Genomic DNA, 20,793 nt, shown 5'->3' with positions numbered 1-20,793 from the left:
ATAAAAGGATCAGTTCAAACCATTCAACACAGTCATATTATTATTAGGATAATGTCTTTGCAATTTGTTTGAGAAATAATGCAGTGTGGTGTGGGGCACTTCCATGTCAGTCATAAAAATGATGTAATTGACAAACTAACTTCCCAGTCCCATGTGTGTTCAAGGTAAATCCCACTGTATTCAATGGGACTTATTTTAAGATAAGTGTGTATAGGATTCTGACTTCTTTCACTGTCCTAAATACATTCTGCAATTTGCCTACTCTTTATACCATTTTTATGAAAAATGTGACATCTCTGAAGAAGGTAGTTTACTCTTCCAAGCCATCAGTTGTCATCAGAATTTGGAGTTGGCATCCTTTAGGTAAGACCTGGAGATCTCCTGGAATTAAAATTGATCCCCAGTCTACAGATAACAGTTCCCCTGGAGAAAAGGACAACTTTGGAGGGTGGGCTCTCAGACATTATACCCTACTTGAGGTGCTTTCCCACCCCACACTCTGCCCTCCCCAGGCTTTACCCTCACATCTCCAGGAATTTCCCAACCCAGAGTTGGCAACCCTACCCAATCTTTTTAGGGCCTCAGAACATTTAGCTAAAAGGATGTTTTGACTGGTGTATAAAGTTCACAATTAAGTGGTTCATAACAAAAATGATATGCTTTACATTTGTGAGGGTTTCATTCTGTGGCTAGCAACCTTTATTTTGCAGCTTAAAGTTTAGCTTTTACAGAGCAGCAGAGAGGGAAGTGCGGGGGTCCTTGCAGCTTAAAGTCTCCCGGTGCAGCCAGGCGTCGCTCTGCAGGGCCAGGTCGGGTGAGGGGGAGGGAAAATTCTGTGATGCACCTTGAGAGTGGGAGGAAAGGCACCCCGCACCTGCACTTCCCTCCCTGCTGCTCTGTAAATGCTAAACTTTAAGCTTCAAGGACGCCTGCACTGTAAATGCTAAACTTTAAGCTGCAAGGACACCTGCACGTCTCTCCCTGCTGCTCTGTAAATGCTAAACTTTAAGCTGCAAGGACGCCTACAGTTCCTGACAAACCTTTAGGTAAGTGAACACGAGTTGAATCTAGGTATTCCATCTCGTGTGTTTTGACTCTTAGTTTCGAATACATGTGACATAAAATGACTTGTTCTGGCTGTGTTCCAGGGTTACAAGTTTATACTAAACACTGGAATATATTTGTTACATGCAAATAATGTTACAGTTTATTACACAAATCCATATCCCCATTACCTAATAAAAGTGATATATGTGTTTAAAATAACATATTTTAAGCATACCTACTTGGAAGTAAATACGATTGAAATCAATGGGACTGATGCTTAAAGTAAATATGTTTTGAATCAGGATGGTAAGAAGTTTCACTTTTAGTTATATCCAATTTTGTTCTTATAAAATGCAATTCAGTTATATACATTTTCAAAGGTTAAACAATTTTATTATTGAGCCATGAGGTATGATTCAGATTTTAAAATAAAGTTCCCTGAAATTTCTTCTTAAATTGGCTTTTCTGAATAACGTGGATGCAAAAAATAAATAAAAAGGATGCCCTCCCCTACCGCCCAAAACAGCTAAGTGTATCATTTTTAATTCGGGCAGTAAAACTTAATCCAAGACTGAAATGCTTTATCTCAGGCTGAATCTAATTTTTACAACCAGCTTAGTGACCTTTTCCTGAACAGAAAGAAAGTAGGTGAAGATTAATGAAAATTCTTCCCAACCTTTCATGTAGATGCTCTAACAATCCTCACAATTTTAGTAGGTGTGATTGTTGTACACCTCTTTTAAGGTACACACAACCTAACTAAGAAAGACTAGGCTAAACATTAAATTTGAAACAAAAAATTCGTTATCTCAAGAAGTACTCTCCTGTAATGCTTTCTGTCTTTTTGCAATGCAATTAATTACTGAGTTCATTAATTAATGAACATATTAGAGAAAGACACCATTAATGACTAGGGGAGACCTGATATATTATTGAGTCAATAAACTATTGAACACAGAGAAGGACCTTTTGGAAGGTCCCCCCCCCTTTCATCTTGTAGCCCACAATCACATATATTATTCTTGCCTAGTCAGCAGTTTGCAGATGTTCTTATATTTCATATTACTAATTCCTTTAATCACTGGAGGCATGACAATGTTTTACAACCTTGCTAATGAACACTTGGTCAGTTGACATTGGTTGGGGCACTCTTATATGTCAGATGTAATACAGCAAGAGGGTTTTCCTCCGTTCCAACAATGCTTTTTGAAGCTAATATAATGCAGCAGCTGGGAAGAGAAAAGCATCAGGCAAATACAAGAGATACTTTTGTGAAAAAATCATGTAGAGAAAGGCAGCCATATTTTATTAGAGTACAATGATCAAAAGAAAGAACTGTAAAATATGGCTTATATTATATCATCCTTGAAAATAGCTTCTGTTCTATTTTACATATTTTGGTTGGTGGACAGTTGATAATGGGAAAAACTAAATGAACACCATTGTGTTAGCTGTTCAGTATGCATACCAGGGCATTTTTATCCCTGTTTCCCCCATAGCCCCTCTTGCCCTGAAAAACAAATTCTGAAGTTCAAGGGGTTCTTTGTAATGTAATAGACAGTGTAATCATATGCAGTTACACTCTTCTAAGCCCACTGACATCAGTGGACTTAGAAGGATGTAACATTGGTTGGGATCTCACTGCAAATGTGGTACAGAATACAAAATCCTCAACCCTTCCACCTTCAATTCAGACTTTTTGCTGATGCACCAACATGTTTGGTTCCAGGCAGGCAGACAACAATCTATTGATTGATCAATTGAGCTAGCTATAAAATTTTTTTATTTTAAAATATTGATACACCCTCCTTTCTCCCAGGCATTCCAGGATCCAATGTAATTCCACTAGGGTTTCCAGCTCCAAGCTGGGAAATTCCTGAATAGGGTGGAGTTTGGGGAGGAGAAGAACTTCAGTAGAGTATAATCAGGGCTTTTTTTCAGCAGGAACGCGGGGGGAACGGAGTTCCAGGACCTCTTGAAAATGGTCACATGGCTGGTAGCCCTGCCCCCTGATCTCCAGACAGAGGGGAGTTTAGATTGACCTCCGCGCCGCTGAGCGGCACGGAGGGCAATCTAGACTCCCCTCTGTCTGTAGATCAGGGGGCGGGGCTACCAGCCATGTGACCATTTTCTCCGAGGGCAACCCACTGAGTTCCACCACCTCTTTTCCCAGAAAAAAAGCCCTGTATATAATGCCATACAGTCCACCCTCCGAAACAGCCATTTTATCCAAGGGAACTGCTCCTTTGTGGCCTGGAGATCAATTGTAATTTCAGGAGATCTCCAGCCAGCTCCTGGAAGTTGGCAGCCCTAACATTCCACAAATACTTACTTGGAAGCAGGCCTCTCTAAGTTCAGTGTGAACTTCTGTGTGTGTGTGTGTGTTTGTGTTCTGAGAAACTGGTAGTTGCAGAAATCAGTTAAAATAGCATTCAGCAAATTGCAGTTTCAGGTACCACCCTCCCCCCCTCTCCAGCTGACCCTCAAGTAATCACTGGTTGCATCTAAATTGGTAGAATGATCATTTCCTGGCATCTGCGGTAGTTACAGTAGATTGTTAATGTGTGAATGATGAATATAATTCCCTCCATTTCAAAAATCTGTGTGCAAATTAAGCCTAAATGCATGCCATAAATTGACTAGTAGTAGTTTGAAGAGCACAGGTCATCCTCCGCACTATTTAAAAACTAAGGTCATGGCCTTTTCTTTAAAAAAAATAAAAGCCATACTCATTATTTATGTATTTGCTTTATAGTTTAAAGAAATTATCCATCTTCTCTGCTATCAGTCTTTCTACGCATACCACATCTCTTTAAATCTTATATTCTTATATTTCATTTTAAGAAGGGGAATAGGGTTATGTTTTTAAAGGGAATATGTCAGTTGTCAAAAGGCAAATACTGTTGCTTAGAAAAAAGGAAAGGAGAGATGGATGTAAATGAAAGTTTCTGTACGTTTCCAGAGTCAATCCTTTTCTGTATCTCCATTATTATACTGGTGCGTTGGACTATATTGAACCACAGTTTTCATTCTGATGCTTAACTGAGTTAAACCTTTTATATGGCTCCAAAAGACGAACACGAGAACATGTAGATGAAATGGGAAGGAGGCTTTGCTCTGCATTTATGTATATTTAAGTATATGTTTCATTCTTACTTATACCTAACATGACATGCTGCAATGTGAAGACATAACTAGGATTACAGAAAATTCCTTCAGGCATTTGGAAAGCTAAACCAGGAAATCTGTGCAACACATGAATACATTTAAAACCCAAATAGGGGTTTTTGTATGTATTGTGTAAATTCATTTAATCATTTTCATCGAGGATGGTGATGAATTAATACACCTTTTACTTAGAAACAGGGATTTTTTTCAGCAGGAACACTGTGGAGCGGAGTTCCGGAACCTCTTGAAAATGGTCACATGGCTGGTGGCCCCGCCCCCTGATCTCCAGACAGAGGGGAGTTCAGATTGCCCTCTGTCTGGAGATCAGGGGACGGGGCCACCAGCCATGTGACCATTTTCTCCAAGGGCAACTCACTGAGTTCCACCACCTCTTTTCCCAGAAAAAACACCCTGCTTGGAAATGTTCTGTTACAGTCGTATATTTACTGATCATGATGACATCCTCCTCCTCTAAAATAAAAAAAACGCAAAACTCCATGTAAACAAAATGAAAGTGATAGGTGTCCTGCAATGTTAAAGTAACTAACAGGAATTATATTTAGATTCACTTCCAAGTGCTCTGCATATGGCATCGTGGCTCCTGAACCTTGCTTCTGAAGTTTGGGAGACCTTCCTCAGCGGCATTGAATATGATCCACAGAACTGTAGCCAGAAGACAAAATAAGATTTGCCTTACCCGTATTCAGAGAAGCACGTTCTCATGGGTCTCTTTGGATCCCAGGTTGAATTTATTTTGAGAGCTGATGAAGCATAACTCTGAATTGAATTTGTCCAGTTCCAATCCCTCTTGAGCTATGAATTTGTTGCATGGCTTTAGGCAAATCACTACTTTTGCCTTTGCTCACCTCTGTGATGTGAGATAATAAAACTGATCAACCTTAGAGGGGTGTTATAAGAATTATGGAAATAATGTATATGACGTACTTTGGACAATCTAAAGTGTTCTACCGATCATTATTGTTTAGCTACTAAGATGATGGTTTTCTTTTTCTTTTTCCAGGCCATACGCTGCACCTTGGTAAATTGCACATGTGAATGTTTCCAGCCAGGAAAGATAAACCTGAGAACCTGTGATCAGTGTAAACATGGTTGGGTGGCACATGGTAAGAACTATCTTTTATCCCTCTCAAGTTTACCTCCTTATGTATATATATAAACCTACAATTTTATAGCTGCATCTATGTATCTGCTATCAGTTCATCTGTACAACAGCAACAATGCAGTCTTAAGCAGAGTCACACATTTCTAAGCCTATTGAAGAAATTGGGCTTAGAAGGGTTACCTCTGTTCAAGATTGCTTTGTAAGAGGCATGCAGCACAGTGTGGGCTTACCTGTTTGTGGTCTGTAGAGAATATAAAAGTGATCATCCCTTTGACCCATCACATACGGCTTCAAGTAGCCGATGAAAAAAATGTGTACTGTTTGTGTACACCTCAAAGAACATATTCAGATTTCTCTCATGTGCTCAGAATAGTTAGAAGATGGACAAGAGGTTTGTATTTGTTCTTGCACCCAAGCCAGAAATATAACTGTCAGTCTCCTTCCCATACATTAATTTTCACAAAACCAACAGGGCACAAAATTGAAATGTTGTTGTGCCAAAGTGCACTATGATCGTTATTTGAACTGCAGTAAGAAAACAAAAGGAAGATCAGTTGTACCTGTAAGGGCTGTTTCAGTAAGCCCTTACTCCTGATGATACTAGAAGTGAGGAGAGTAACATTTTTTAAAGAAAAATGTGTTGCTACATGTGCTGAGGGACAAATGTCTTAAAACATTGTACTCACTGCATGTTATTTCAGGGAGTAAGGATTTTTGTGCAAGCTGCATATGTGGTAAGTAAAGTCTGGGCTGGCCATCGCTTAAAATTATGATGAGCTAAGTAACTGTGAATTTGTCAACCTGTAATGGTGACAGAAGGTGAATGCTTGAGGAAAGCTGACTCATACTGCTTCCTGTTGGGGTCAGCCTGTTTATTGTGTAGTTGTACTGTGAAGCTCACAGTATTCATCAGAAGCAACCAAAGAGTTTGATAGAAATCCAAACATGTTAAGAGTCTGTCTATCAGAGCACGGATAGCAGAACGAAGGTGATAAATCCTACACTGGTTGAGAGAAAGCCGTGATGGTGGTTAACCTTGGGTAGCCAAGGCACCCTTTGGTTGTTGTGGATTTTCCGGGCTGTATCACCATGGTCTTGCCAAGACCACGGTGATACAGCCCAGAAAATCCACAACAACCATCGTTCTCCAGCCGTGAAAGTCTTCGACAATATAAGCCACCCTTTGTTTGACTTTAATGTCTACAATAACATCTGCTATAGATAGGGTAGCATCCCCCCCCTTACTCTGCCACCCCCAGAAAGGTAACACTGATCATAATGGCTGGATCCTATATGTTCTTGGGCAGTCTACTGGGGACCATGTTCTTCTGGCACTAAGTACCAAGGAGTACACTGTACAGGCAGAAGGAAAATGTAGAATCCAAGCCAATGTTAACAGAATGGTCAAGCAAACAGTTCTTGTACTTCATTCCTTCATACCTCCAAGCTGCTTGTGAAGCTCCAAAAAAATTTAAAGGACCAATTGTAGGATGGAGGGAGTTTCAATAGGAGGAACTAGATATGAAATCCACACCAACATGATTCAAGCAAACCCAAGTCGTACTGATTTCAGTGGTAAAGAGGTTTAAGCACATTTTTATTTAATGAATAAATGTTTAAACTTGCCCTTTCTTTAACGATATAAAAGTGACCAAGGGAATTTGTCCATTCTTTTATCAGAACAACCCAATGTGATTTATTAATCTGAGTAGTATTTACCCCATGAGCTGAATGGGATTTTCAGTTCATATATTTCCAATCTAAATTTGTTCTTCGTCCACAACATTACACTTTCCGTTGAAATCAACTGGACTTACAAGTGCTTAAATTTGATAAACGTGATGGGGGGGGGCAAGCAGGGGTGGGAGAAGTCTATTTGCCAGCCCTATACACTTCTTTGTTACCAATTATGTGCTATGTAATACTCTTCAGTCTGACACTGTTAGAAATCACACAATCATGGCTGGAAATTACACAGATATTTAAATCCAGTGTTGTGGGATGTAACAGTCACAGATACATGGCCTCAGCACTACTGGGACTTTGTCTCCTGACCTTCCCATAGAGAAGAAGCTTGATTAGCCCAGTTTGACCTGAACTTATCCGAGCTTCAGAGCTAAGCAGGGTTGGCCATGGTCAGTACTTGGATGGGAGACCACCAAGGAAGACAATTGCTGTGTGGTGGAATGCAGTGGCAAACCACCTCTGTTCCTCACATGCATGGAACACCCCGTTGAAGGGGTCACATGAACTGGTTGTGACTCAATGGCACATTCTTCTTCCCATAGAGAACTCTGTCACAACTGCTATCTGCTCTGTGGGCAGTTGCCAGTTTTTATGTTCATGATGGGGTGGGAATATCTATGGAAAAACCCTGTTATTTTTTGCTCTTTTCTTTCCCTTCTAAAGATGTAAATATTTATGTAAACTTAATGCGATGTGGGAGTATATAAACATCAGTTAAACAAATTATGCAAATTTAAGATCAATATAGAAGAAAGAAGACTGATACAAGTGGTTTGGGGCAATTGCTAGTACAGTAGTGTGATTCATACAGAAATAAATTCTGCAAAGAGGCAGCGCTCAGAAGAGGGCAAATGTTGGTTCTCGCAGTACCCTGATGCCAACTTCTGTGCACGCAACCCATACACACACACACAAAACAGAGTAGCATTGAAGTCACAAACTCAGGAGAGTATGCCGTTCAATTCCGTGAACTAAAAAAAAAAGTTGCAATTTTCTAATTCACAAAAGAAAAAGAAAGATCTTGTTTGTGAATTAATGACAACAACTTTACACCACTCATTTAGTTGTACTATTCAGATATAAAGATAGAAAAATGCAAAGAGACTTCCTTGTGGACTCTTTCATAGAATGTTGGGACTTAGACCGGGGAGGCCCAGGCTCCATTACCTACCAAGTTCTGTGTGAACTTCTGGGCATGGAGCAAGGGTCACTGGGAGTGTGTCTTGGGGGCGGGGGGCAGGGAGGTGGTTGTGAATTTCCTGCATTGTGCATTGGGTTGGACTAGGTGACCGTAGGGATCCCTTCCAACCCTATGATTCTGTGATTCTATGAAGCTCACTAGGTGATTTCAGGCAAAGCACTATCTACAAGCCCAACCATGTATGTTTGTTGGAAGGAGGAAGGAAAGTATGCTCGAGATCCTTGGAAGAAAGGTGGGAAAGAGATGCAGGACAGAAATAAGCATTAGCCTTTGGGTAGTTCTTCTGGGTAGCAGTAATAACCATTCTCTGTTCTGAATTTCATTTTCTTTGACCGATTATCTTCTTCAGTGATTTTGTTTTTAAGTGAAACCTGGTCTTAATTGATAGTTCAGTGAGATGACACTTTATTTTATACTTTCTCAAGGCACCCACTCAGTGGGTGAACATATACTCTTCCACATTTTGTGTCATCCCACTCCTTTGGGTTTCTTTCTTTGTCTTCTGGCAACTGCTCCCAATACACATCAAGATTTTAGTACTTAAATTTCAGGAGATGGGTATGTGTATGAGGTAAATAAAAATTCACATTTGAGAACTGTATCTTGCCAACATGTGTAAATTTCATAGGCCTTTTTGAATAAATCCAATCACTGTGTTTATATTTTGTGGCGAAGCAGGACTGGTGATATATACAGATATATTTTGCTGAGACACATTCCTAGCATATATGTATAAATTAGTGCCTTCGGACTGTGGCAAGCCCACTCTAGTTGTTTAGTTTAGCTGTTTTCCAGAATCTTTAGAGGGGTGTTCCTTGCAGACTGGTTAACGCTTTGCAATATATAACACCTGGAGTTCAAAATCATAGAGCGCTATTCCAAAACCCAATCTCCTTTAAATGCTTTGTACCTGTAGAAACCCCTTGTTGATGACAAAAAGTGCTTGTCAGTATACTGAGAAGGTGTACATCCTTCATTCTGGTTGTTTACTCCTATCAAGTTTGGACAGCAGAATGGTCTAACACATTAGTCTTAATTCTTTCCAGACCTAGCAGCCACTGAATATAGGGCCCACTGAGCTGTAAGCCCATGACAGGAAGTCATGTGATTTTAGAATCACATGACAGGGCAGGGGAAAGCTAGACTTGCAATGTCAAGGTGCTGAGCAAAATTGCATCCCTCTTCCACTGTGTAATGCAGTATACTTTCCATTTGCGGAAGAGGTAATGGAAGAAATGTCACTGTTCTTCTCTCCTCTTCACTTGCCATGGTACATGCATTCCATACATCCTTCGATCTTCAGCAGATGGAGGGGGGGAGGTGCTAGAGAGAAGGGGAAAGCTACCCCCATGAGCTCTCATCACTTGCTCTATAACAGGATCCAGGATCCACTCTAACAAATGCTAACTATTTATCTACCAAAGGAGAACTGTTCTCAGTGGAAGGACAAGAGAAAGATGGAAAATTAAACATGGCTTGATTGAAAGCATCTAAATATCTCAAAGCTTGAGGAAAATAATCTTAGTGGTTCCTTCACCTTGATTGGCAATGCACAGAGGTTGACATGCACAACCTGCTTTGTCAAACTGATTCAGAAATGATGGGCTTGCAACTTAAATCTCTTGGACTAATAGGACTGAGGAGGAAGGAACTAGCTTTTGTGAAGCTGTCTGTAAACAATTGTCTGGGCTGCTTTAGGGAGAACCTCTAAAAACTGCTTGTGTAATAGTTTAGAGATTTGTGGCCACAGTAACAAAAGATGTATATAACCACAGTGGTAAGACAAAGTGCCCCTTCCCCATTCAACTGAGCTCTGTTGCTGCTTGAAGAGGGTGTGTGTGTGGAAATCCTGGAAGTTTAAGAGGGTTTTTTTTTTTTTGCAATTCAGAGGTGGCAAACATAGGTTGTCAGTATAAGAACAGATTCATCAAAGGGTTCCTTTTGTGGCAGCTTAAGTGTTTCTGTTGGCATAAATTCAGTTTATCGTGCTTTGACCCTGCACCCTTGCGCTATAGTGGTAATCCTACCATCAGTGTTTTCTAATGCTCAAGCCAACAATTGCATAGCTTATAGTGGCCTGTGCTTAGCACTGCTCCTCTTAAAAAGGAATGGGTTGTTTCTCAAGTGAATCTCTGGTGTTTAAGGGATTTAAAAAACTAGACTGTTTTAATTTGCTTCCAGCAGAAACTTGGCATGTGTTTTTTCAGCTTGGAGTAAGATTTATTTATTTTTAAAATCGTTTTAAATTGGCTAAACCATTTCCTAGGCCTGGAGTAGTTGAGAGACAAGATTTAAAAGGGGAAAAAAGCACACAATTCTTGAGACATGTTATAGGATAAAAAATTTTAACAGTTAACATTGGCATTTTATAAGCATTTTGATTTAGCGCAGGGCAGTGCTACTGAGTATGGAAAAAGAAATCTGTCCAAAAAGATAACAGTCAAAAAGTATTTTCTGAACATGCTAAACAACTACTCTTCCATTATTTGTGTTGCAAGTTCTGTTGAGATAAACACAGACTGATTTTTTCCCTGTTGAAATTCATGGCACTCAAGTGTTTAATTTTAATTGAATTGTTCCTTATTGTCATGTGGCAATAACTTAGGTCCGCTGCAAGTGCCATTGCAGGATTTTCTTTTGGTATGTCTCCGTCGCCTGGGTCATCTTCTCTTCCTTCTCTTCTGTGTAATGAGGAATCAGATGGTAAATACGCTGTGCCACACTTCAGCTCGCAGAAACCCCAGGTGAAGGATCAGTTGCAAGAGAAAGCATGTTCACACGCTCTTTCCCTCTCACATACAGACACACACAAATAGAAGAGTCTGTGACCCCGTACAGCAGCCCACACCAGAAATTCCTTCTGTTTCTACCTGGTGGATTAACAGTGCAATCCTAAACATAATTACTCCACTCTAAACTCATTGAAATCACTGGGCTTAGACCTGAATAACTGTTTAGGATTGCACTGTAAGATGTGCTGAGATCCTAAACTGAATGTGCTTAAATCCAGCTCTGATGGAGGAACAAAGGTAGCACACTCTTTGTCTGAACATGAATTATTTATGTCACTCCTTTTGTAGGACACAGTATATCAGGGGGAGGTCTGTATGTAAATGCCAATGGAAGGGGACAACTCCCAAACAGACCCAGTTTCTGCAAAACCTCTTGTGCCACAGGCAAGGATTATCAGGAGGCCGAGGCTAGCGAACCCGTTGCCAATCTCCCGCTGGGAGCTCCCTTCGGGGCGGCACAGCAGGACGATTTTACTGCATAATGTATTGTGGGTTGAATGGTTACCCTGAAAATAAGAAGAATAAAGATGAAATGAAAAGAATGAAGATGTGGATTCTTTGAGTGTACATTGATCCGGATAAACCTTGCCTGTGGCACAAGAGGTTTTGCAGAAACTGGGTCTGTTTGGGAGTTGTCCCCTTCTTTTGGCACTCCTTTTGTAGGTTTTTTTTAAGATTTAGGAATTTGCTAGTCTTTTAATTCAGTCTGTTTCCTAAATTACGGCTACAACTGTAACTATTTTTTAGGCATCTAATCTAATTAATACACAAGTTATAGTTTATCTACATTGTGGTTTTTCTTCCTAACTCTTTTCCCTTTCAATGCTGATGAGATTGTGAGAATATTGAAATGCTTATTTTCTATAGTTCGCTACTTCCCAGAGTTATGCCTTCCCTCTGAAATGGACTCTGCCATTTTTCCAAACAGAGCACTGGTCCTTTAGTCTCTGATACATATAAGCTCCAGTTTCTGGAAGGATTTAATGAAACAGGTTAGTTCCGATCATAGTCCCAAGACCAGTGCAACTTCCCATTGGCAAGTGTTCCATTCATTGAGCACTCATGCAAGCTACCTTCTTCTCTCAGTGTTATTATACCTGCCAACGTTCTTATAACGTGTCAATGTGCACTAACTTCCTGTAAATGAGACCAACAATTAATGTAGCAACCCCATTGCTGTGCAGTGGTTGTTGCTTTATCATAAGCTTGCATGTATTACATGACTGTGACATCTTGTTCATTCCAAATGGCTGAACATCCCTTTCTATATGGTAATTTGTAAAGATGTAGAGAATTAGGTGTGGGTGGATGGAAAGATGGGTTGAATTTTGCTCTGTATGGTACAAGAAAGTACAGAGAATAGCTGCTTTGCATTTGACTTACGAACATTTGCTGCTGACATTGGATTTTCTCCCAGCGGTCTTGGCAGGCAATATATATGTGTATACATGCATCTTTCAGCACCAACTTGGTTCCATATCTCCCGATACATATACAAGGCATTTATACCTCACTTTTCTCCCCAATGGGGACCTGAAGTAGCTTACAACATTCTTCTCTATGTTTTACCCTCACAAAATCCCTCTGAGGTAATTTATTCTGACCGTGTACGGACTGGCCCGAGGTCACCCAGCAAGAGTGGCAGAGTGAGGATTCAAACCGGGGTCTCCCAGATTCTGGTCTGACACTCTAACCATTGCACCACATTGTGTAAATCCATCATCATCCTTCCCATATACACCCATATGCTGGGTAAACAATAGTTTCCCAAAAACAATCTCTTGCACTTCCCATTTGCCCTTCCAATCAGACTAATGAAATCCTATCTGTCAGAGGGAAAAAAGAGGTAAACCTGCGTGATAATTCAAGAATTCAGTTTCTGCCACTTCCTTGTTATCAGATCCAATTGTTAATTGATGGCAATTTTCAATCAGTTACAGCTTGTGGTCCAAACTGAATATGGATAGGGTATTCGTATCTTCCAAGTCATTTTGAATATTTTGAAAATATTATTATGGGGGGGGGGGAAGTATGGGAGAAGGTTTGTCTTTTCATATTTATTGTGTGTGTTATGTGCTGTCAAGTCATCTATGATCTATGGCAACTCTATGAATGAAAGACCTCCAAAACATCTTATCTTTAATAGACTTGCTCAGATCCTACAAACTGGAGGATGTGGCTTCTTTTATTGAGTCAAGCCATTTTGTTTTAGGTCTTCCTCTTTTCCTGCTGCCTTCCACTTTTCCTAGCATTATTGACTTTTCCAGAGAATCTTGTCTTCTCATGATGTGACCAAAGTACGATAGCCTTAGTCTTGTCATTTTAGCTTCTAAGGAAAATTCAGGCTTGATTTGATCTAGTACCCACTTGTTTGTCTTTTTGGCTGTCCATGGTATCCGCAAAACTCTCCTCCAGCACCACATTTCAAATGAATCAATTTTCTTCCTGTCATTAAATATTATCTATAAGGAAAACTATGTGTAAAAGTGATAAGGCAATAAAAGGCTTTAATATGCAAACTGAGGTGTCATATGTCTTTTAAGCGACAAGAATATTTAGTCTTAATTTCTTTACAAATGACTGTCAGGTTGTATCTTTTGATCAAAAACACAGAGAGCAGATATGATCTGTGGGCACACTCAAAGATATGAGCAACTACATGAATCCCAGTTATGAAAACGAGATCTGAAAGAGATCTGTAATACTACAATGTTATGTAGTATTAGAGTGTTGGGATCTGGGAGACCCAATTTCAAATCTCCGCTCTGCCATGGAAGCTTGTTGGGTGAACTTGGGCCTGTCACATACTCTCAGCCTACCTTACCTCACAAAGTTGTTATGAAGATAAAATGGTGGCTAGAACAATGTAGGGCAGTGGGGAGAAAGCTGGGATATAAATGAAGTTAATAAAAGCATAATAAATAAGGAACTTCAGAGTGATTGGAGGTAACTGTTGTTACAATTCCAATAATTTGTGCTGCAGAATTTTAGAAAAAAGTTATCTTAATTGCCATTTCTTAGGCAACAAGTTATATAAATTGCTTTGAAAATCTCTGGCTTTTCAGCAAGGGCAGCACCCAATTTACTTCTAACAGTACCTTATGTTTCTGCACATGAAATGCTGCAACTTTATCATTTTATTGCATTTTATTACATCATAAAGTTTTACATCTCACTAATGATCCTACAGGAGGCTTAATTGTTTATAGGAACATCTTAATTAAGCAGAGTTCACCAGGTTAAGCAGCATACAAATGAAAAGTGTTGTAAGTGAAACAAACTCCATTGCTTCAGTGAAATATAACACCATAAAATTAAAACAGAAGTATTTTATTGCAACAATAAAAGTGTCATATTTCTTTCAGATGCTATATTGGCTTTAGTTAGTAACCTTACCTCTGCTTTTCTATATTGCATATCTCAAAACTGTCAGGTGGGAGAGAACAGTGCTTTCTTTATTGACTAGGAAATTTTCTTTGGCTATATCTATATTATTTTTACAAAGGAATTTAGCCCAGATTAGCTGAGCAGACCCCCCAAGGTTTCTTAATTATTCTTTTCCCGTTTGGAGTTCAGAAATAGGAAACGAGTTCTGGATTGTACCCTTAACAATGCTAAAGATTTCCCTAATTACAGTCTAATTGAACACAGTCAAATTTGCTGGAGTATCTAGAGCCGAAGTGTGAAATGGTCACAGTAGATGAACTTTATGACAATAACGCACAAATGTCCTGTTTAGTTGTAGGGCACCAAGGAAGGGTGATTAAAAAAAATGGTCATGACCAGAGTATCATCATATCTTATGGACTTTATAACAGCGTGACTAGTGTCAGTTACAAGGGAGTGTAAAACTACCTTAATTAACTTATATTCCTCTAATTACAATGCTTGAAATCACTATTGATTTATCCAGCAGTGCACACTGGATATTTCATGGTTATCTGTCTGCAAGTATGCCACATATTCAGCCTGCATGAACAAAGGCAATCAACACTCACTACTTCTTTAGGGGTAATTCAGGAACGCATAGGTTTTTTGCTGCTTGTACAGATCACCCAGCTGCTGGTCTAGATCACCCAGCGGCCTTCAAGCAGAGGAGTGGGGAATCAAACCTGGCTCCCCAGATTAGAGTCCTGCTCTTAGCCACTGTACCAAACTGGCTCTTTCCAGTCTTCAGGGCCCTAGAGCTGATTTCTTATGTAATAATTAAGCTACAACGGGCTGCATTATTTCCATACTGTCACACTGATGATTCCAGGTCTTTATCAGTTGGTACCATGTTCAATTTCCCGACCAATCTACCCTGAACCTGTGCCTGTGGCCCATATAACAAAGTAATTGCCGCTCAGTCACAGCAAACGGTGTGTACCCAGTACCACATGCTGTGGCTTTTCTGTGCTACTGTGGAATCACAGAATACACTTAACCACAAAAAGCTACCTAAACTTTTAAAAAATATAGAACACAGAGCACAGGTGATGTCCCCAGGACAGATCAGATTGAAAGCCCACTTGGTCCTTTAACTGTATAAACTCCCTCTTTCAGCTCTTGAGTTTCCTGGTTAGCTATACTGATAGTATCTATTGTGTGGCGTTAGCTCTGCATGCATTGATCCATTCTCATGATTATCTGAAGCTGTCCTGATTGTGCAAAACTGAAGGTTCTTGGCTACCATGAAGTCACGAATAGTAAATAATGTGAGTGAGTTACTTTACTAGCTATAAGGTTGCCTATAACCTGTAGAAAAAAATTCCCCTTTAATGTGAAGCAATGGGAAAGTAAAGATTTTCATGACATGGAGAGAATTATATCATCAGTCAGATAACATCCCATCAAAGGACAGGGCATTATTTCTCCAGGTTGTTGGCAACCCTAGTATATATGTGTATATGATATGTAGGTATTATGTTTGTTTGTATACATATATACAGGGCTTTTTTTCTGGGAAAAGAGATGGTGGAACTCAGTGGGCTGCCCTTGGAGAAAATGATCACATGGCTGGTGGCCCCACCCCCTGATCTCCAGACAGAGGGGAATCTAGATTGCCCTCCACGCCACTGAGCGGCGCGGATGGCAATCTAAACTCCCCTCTGTCTGGAGATCAGGGGGCGGGGCCACCAGCCATGTGACCATTTTCAAGAGGTTCCGGAACTCCGCTCCACTGCATTCCTGCTGAAAAAAAGCCCTGCATATATACATGCAAAGGGACACACATCAGCATACATTTTGAATCCAGATAATAGGATGTTGCCTATGAAAAATGCTTATTCTTGCTGTTAAGGTGCCATTGTTGTTTGTGTGTTGCTGTATGAAATATACTGGTTCTTTGTACTTTTATACTATTATCTAGATTCCAACCTGAAAAGAGGAGGGGAAAAGTCTAATTTTTCACACACACACAAAGCAGTACATTTTACATTTCACTGAATATAAAAATGTTCAAATATGTTTGTACTGCTTGTTTTGCAAGCAGAATTTAAGGACAAAATATTTTTCAACACTTGTGTTTTTCAAGTCCATTTAAAAAGAAAAGGGTAGGAAACATAAAAGAAAACACCTGTTTAGCTTGGAGGAATTGGCGAAGGAGGCTATTTTCCCGACAGGCCAAAGGCGACTATCACAGGCCCCTTAAAAAAAAAATGAGGATTTTCTTTCTTTTTTCGTTATTTCATGTGAACATTGGCAGAAACTCTGACAAGCAGTTCTTCATATTTTATTATGTTCTTGTCTGGCAGAATCTCTGTCAGGCAAAAACCTTGTCAGCGGAAAACCTGTCGTAGGATCAGAGGAGACAAAAACAGGTGTCACACAGGCAGTCAAAACTGAAAAGAAAAAAAGATTAGGCTAAAGAGAAAGAGGCAGACAATTACATTAATGCCATTGCTTTTATCTTATAGATGTGTGTTATTATCTCGGGGTGCTGAGTGCGCAATTGCCTCAAAGAAAGTAGACAGGAGACAAGGGGAAACTTGATAGTTATTAACTGAAGAGGCAGTGTGTCAAAGCTGGATGAGGTTCAAAGTTTTGCAGAAGGATAAAAAAAATGCAGACAACAAGCATCATATGTGAACAAACTGTGGTTCTTCTTTTAGCTACATAAATCTATTAGTGATCTAAATTTTCCACCTTGGAATTAGATCATACAGGAAATTAATGAAGACTTTGTTGACATTTTCTTTAAAAAAACACTTTTATTCTATGTAAGTTCAGCTGGTAGTTGAGTGGAGCTTTTTAAAAGCACAATTAAAACAAATGGTTGGAGCGTGACATGCAAAGACAGCCATTTGTCAGTTTTGCTGTGTTTTGAAACATGTATCACTAACACATTTTTAATTTTTAAAAAACGATTAAAATGGTTTTGCTAAGTGAAAGTATCCATATGTGCCAGTTGCAAGTTAGAAGCTCAGATATGCATCCTTCTCTTGGAGCCCAAATGAATTTGGGAGAGGTTAACCTCGCTTATTTTAAATTGTGATCCTGAAACAGGACTAAAACATCTGAAGAATGTTTTACTTGGTACCTGAAGAAGTGAACTGTGACTCATGAAAGCTCATACACTACCACAAATTTTGTTATTTTTAGAGGTGCTACTGGACTCTTGCTCTTTTCTAGGATTAAAACAGTCTTCTGTTTCTATATCTGAAAATTCCGTCTTCTTCCTTGAACATTTTTAATATCTGGAAAGCCAACTTTTCCTCACCTACTGCAAGTTTTAAATTGGAGTAGAGGAGAAAGGGAAAATTGAAATACTCAAAGGATATAGTTTCATATCTGCCTCTCTGACTCTTTCAGGATATTCATCTAAAACATTTGAACTTCAATTCTTTACTATTTGACCTAAAGGGCAGGTGGGGGTAATTCTCTTCTTCTGAGTACATTTATATCTTTCTACAGATAACAGGGCATTAACCCATCACCAGATAGCATCTTTTCCTAGATAACTGGTTATTTTGAAGGGCATAAAATAGCAACAAATAGCAGACAGCATTACACTTTTTTCTATGTTTGGTGGGTCTAGGGGATCTGTCTCTTGTATGACAGCCTTTGCTGTTCACATCCAGATATGACTTGTACTTCTTGAAGAGTTCTTGAGAAGGTTTATGGAATGGAACAATTCCCCATCATTCTTTCAAATCCAAATGTATTATCCAGAGGTACTGCATCATAATTCCGTATGAGAAAGCAAAGAGATCACATGGAGCAGGAGTGGCTGCAAACAGCACAGTGAGCCTTCTTAAATGTTTGCCCGGTGATGGACGAATACCTCCTGCAGGTCTGCCTGCCCAGCCCTACCTCTCCACCAGGCCATCCTGCAGCCTAATTGGCTGGCCTGGGAGGAAGGGCACAGGAGGCCCATGTAACTGCAGGATAGGGTGGCCAGGTCCTGCAGGTAGGAAAGCAGTGGGGAGGGAGATCTGGCTACTTACCTCATGCGTGCACTCCAGAGCACTTCCTTGTCACACTGGGAAGGATGTCATTCTCAGCTCGTTGCGGAAGCAAGGGGTTGTGCACAGGGCCAACTTAGTACAAATAAGCCCCAAATACTAGATTGAGGCCTGATTTTTACTAAATCAACACCTGCATGACCTCGTACTTTCTCATTGCGCCATCATTCCCGGTATGACAAGGAAGGCACTGGAGTGGGCAGAGTTTCCTGGGCCCACCCACCCCTGCCAGGGGCTGATCATTCTTACCTTAATTTCTGTCAGTTGCTGCTAGAGATGGGCACAAACCAGAAAATTCTGAACCATGCGGTTCATGGTTCATCGCGTTTCATGAACCACAAACTGTGACGAATTTTAGCTTGGTTTGCAAGCCGGTTCATTTAGTTCACGAAAACATCACTTCTGGGTCAACAGAAGGTCTGCAGAGATCCTATACCCTCCCCCCCATTTCCCAGGAAACTGATTGATCAGCACCAGGCTGTCTGCAGTGATGAACCGAAATATGAACCAAATGAACTGGGCTAAAATTCATCACAGTTTGTGAGAAATGAGCTCCCATGAACCACCATTTCATGAAACATGAACCGCCCCAGTTCATGACGAACTTTGGTTTGTATTTCAGTTGCTGGTTATTAGAATACCAGACCCCATCTAAATTATAACTGTGTCTGTCCCAAACTGACCAGATTATTATGAATTAATTAATTAATATAATTTATAGTCCACCTTTCTCACTGAGACTCAAGGCGGATTACACAGTGTGAGATTAGTAGCGTCAATATCAAGGATATTTCTATAAGCAATGTCATAGGGTAAATAAATACAAGTTTACAAAGACAGAGTTGAAGAAATGCTGAAGCAGAGCATAAGCAATTCTAGGACTGACAGTAGCATATAGGACCACATATTTAAAGCAACATATAGTACATAAAACAACATTGTGGTGAAGTTCATGGTTGAAATCTATAGTCTGTAACTCATTAGCGAAGCATCTGAGACCTCCTCCCTACAATATAGTCCTATCTGAGTAAAAAGCCTTTTTGAATAGCACACAGGGCAGGAGCCACCACAGAGAAAGGCCGTGTATGGGCTACTGTTGATTTTGTCCATATGTAGGGTGGCATCTGCAGGAAACCCTGTTCAGATAAGCGAAGGTGCCATGGAGGAACATAGGGAGGGAGGTGGTCCCATAGGTATGCTGTACCAAGGATGTGAAGAGTTTCTATGTGATAACTAGTACCTTGAACTGAGCACAGTAACTGATAGCCAGTGGAGTGACTGCAGGATGGGAGAGGTGTTTATGCTCCTGCTCACTCCTGATAACAGTTGCGCTGCAGTGTTTTGCACCAATTGGAGTCTCCTAGTTAACTTAGATGGGAGACGTATATGTAGTGCATTACAATAGTCAAGCCTTGATGTTACCATAGCACAGATCCAGATTGTATTCTGTAAATATAGTGATCTAAAATACTGCGGTCTAGTGTACCTCTTTAGGTTTCTAGCTGATCAAACACCCCCAGTTAATTAGGATTTTGATTTAGAAGATCATTGAATGGTATTTACCTCCAGAACCACGTTTCCTAAATGCTTGGATAGTTAGTACATGTGCCATCGTTAAACATATACTGCCAAGGCAGAACTGTCACGGCACACTGAAGTCCCCCTTTTCATATACCTGTGGCAGTGGTTTCGGGTCACTAAGAGGTCTTGCATAGCTAAATCTAAGACTAAGTGGCTGAAGAGTATATGAAATAAGCATCTAGTTTTCAACTTTCTGGCACTTGATAAATTGAACAAACCGCTTACCATTATTTTAATACCCAGCATGTATTTAATTTCCTTTGAATTGTACAGGGTCTCAAAACCCCAATAAAATATAAATCGAAAAGCAACTCTTTCTCCATTTTTTGCCTTCAGTTGAAAAAGAAAAGCCGTGTTAACATTGGTGTGCTATAATATAACTTAGGAGTCTGTGCTGCCAAATTAGCTTTGGCAAAGGATACCAAATGTATGTTGTAGGCTAATCTGTTCACTGGAATTCAACTCCTAAGGGGTCCTTTATCCCATGAATCATCAAATGCATAGTTTCTTTACAATCTATGGGAGTTTATTCGCTATCTTTATCAATATTTCTTGGCAGTGATATATTTAGGTTACCTTTTCAGAGGGATATTAAAACCTTTATATATATATGTGCATGTATTATCCAGACTTTCATAACTCATGTCTCACCGTATTTCAATAATCAATTCTAAAACTAAATTTTAAGAA

General features: G+C 39.9%; 1 protein-coding gene across 1 annotated transcript in view; it reads left to right on the top strand.

The window, feature by feature from the left end:
- Window positions 1-20,793, top strand: part of BNC2 (basonuclin 2) — a 488,329-nt gene that overhangs the window by 319,426 nt on the left and 148,110 nt on the right. The window contains exon 3 of the mRNA XM_054987274.1: window positions 5,237-5,339. Coding sequence (XP_054843249.1) covers window positions 5,237-5,339 — 103 coding nt within the window. The remainder of the gene's footprint in view (window positions 1-5,236; window positions 5,340-20,793) is intronic.

Source organism: Eublepharis macularius, chromosome 8 (assembly GCF_028583425.1).
Source record: "Eublepharis macularius isolate TG4126 chromosome 8, MPM_Emac_v1.0, whole genome shotgun sequence".
Classification (NCBI taxonomy): Eukaryota; Metazoa; Chordata; class Lepidosauria; order Squamata; family Eublepharidae; genus Eublepharis; species Eublepharis macularius.
Note: the sequence above shows the minus strand (reverse complement) of the source record. Positions and strands in the feature narration are given on the sequence as shown.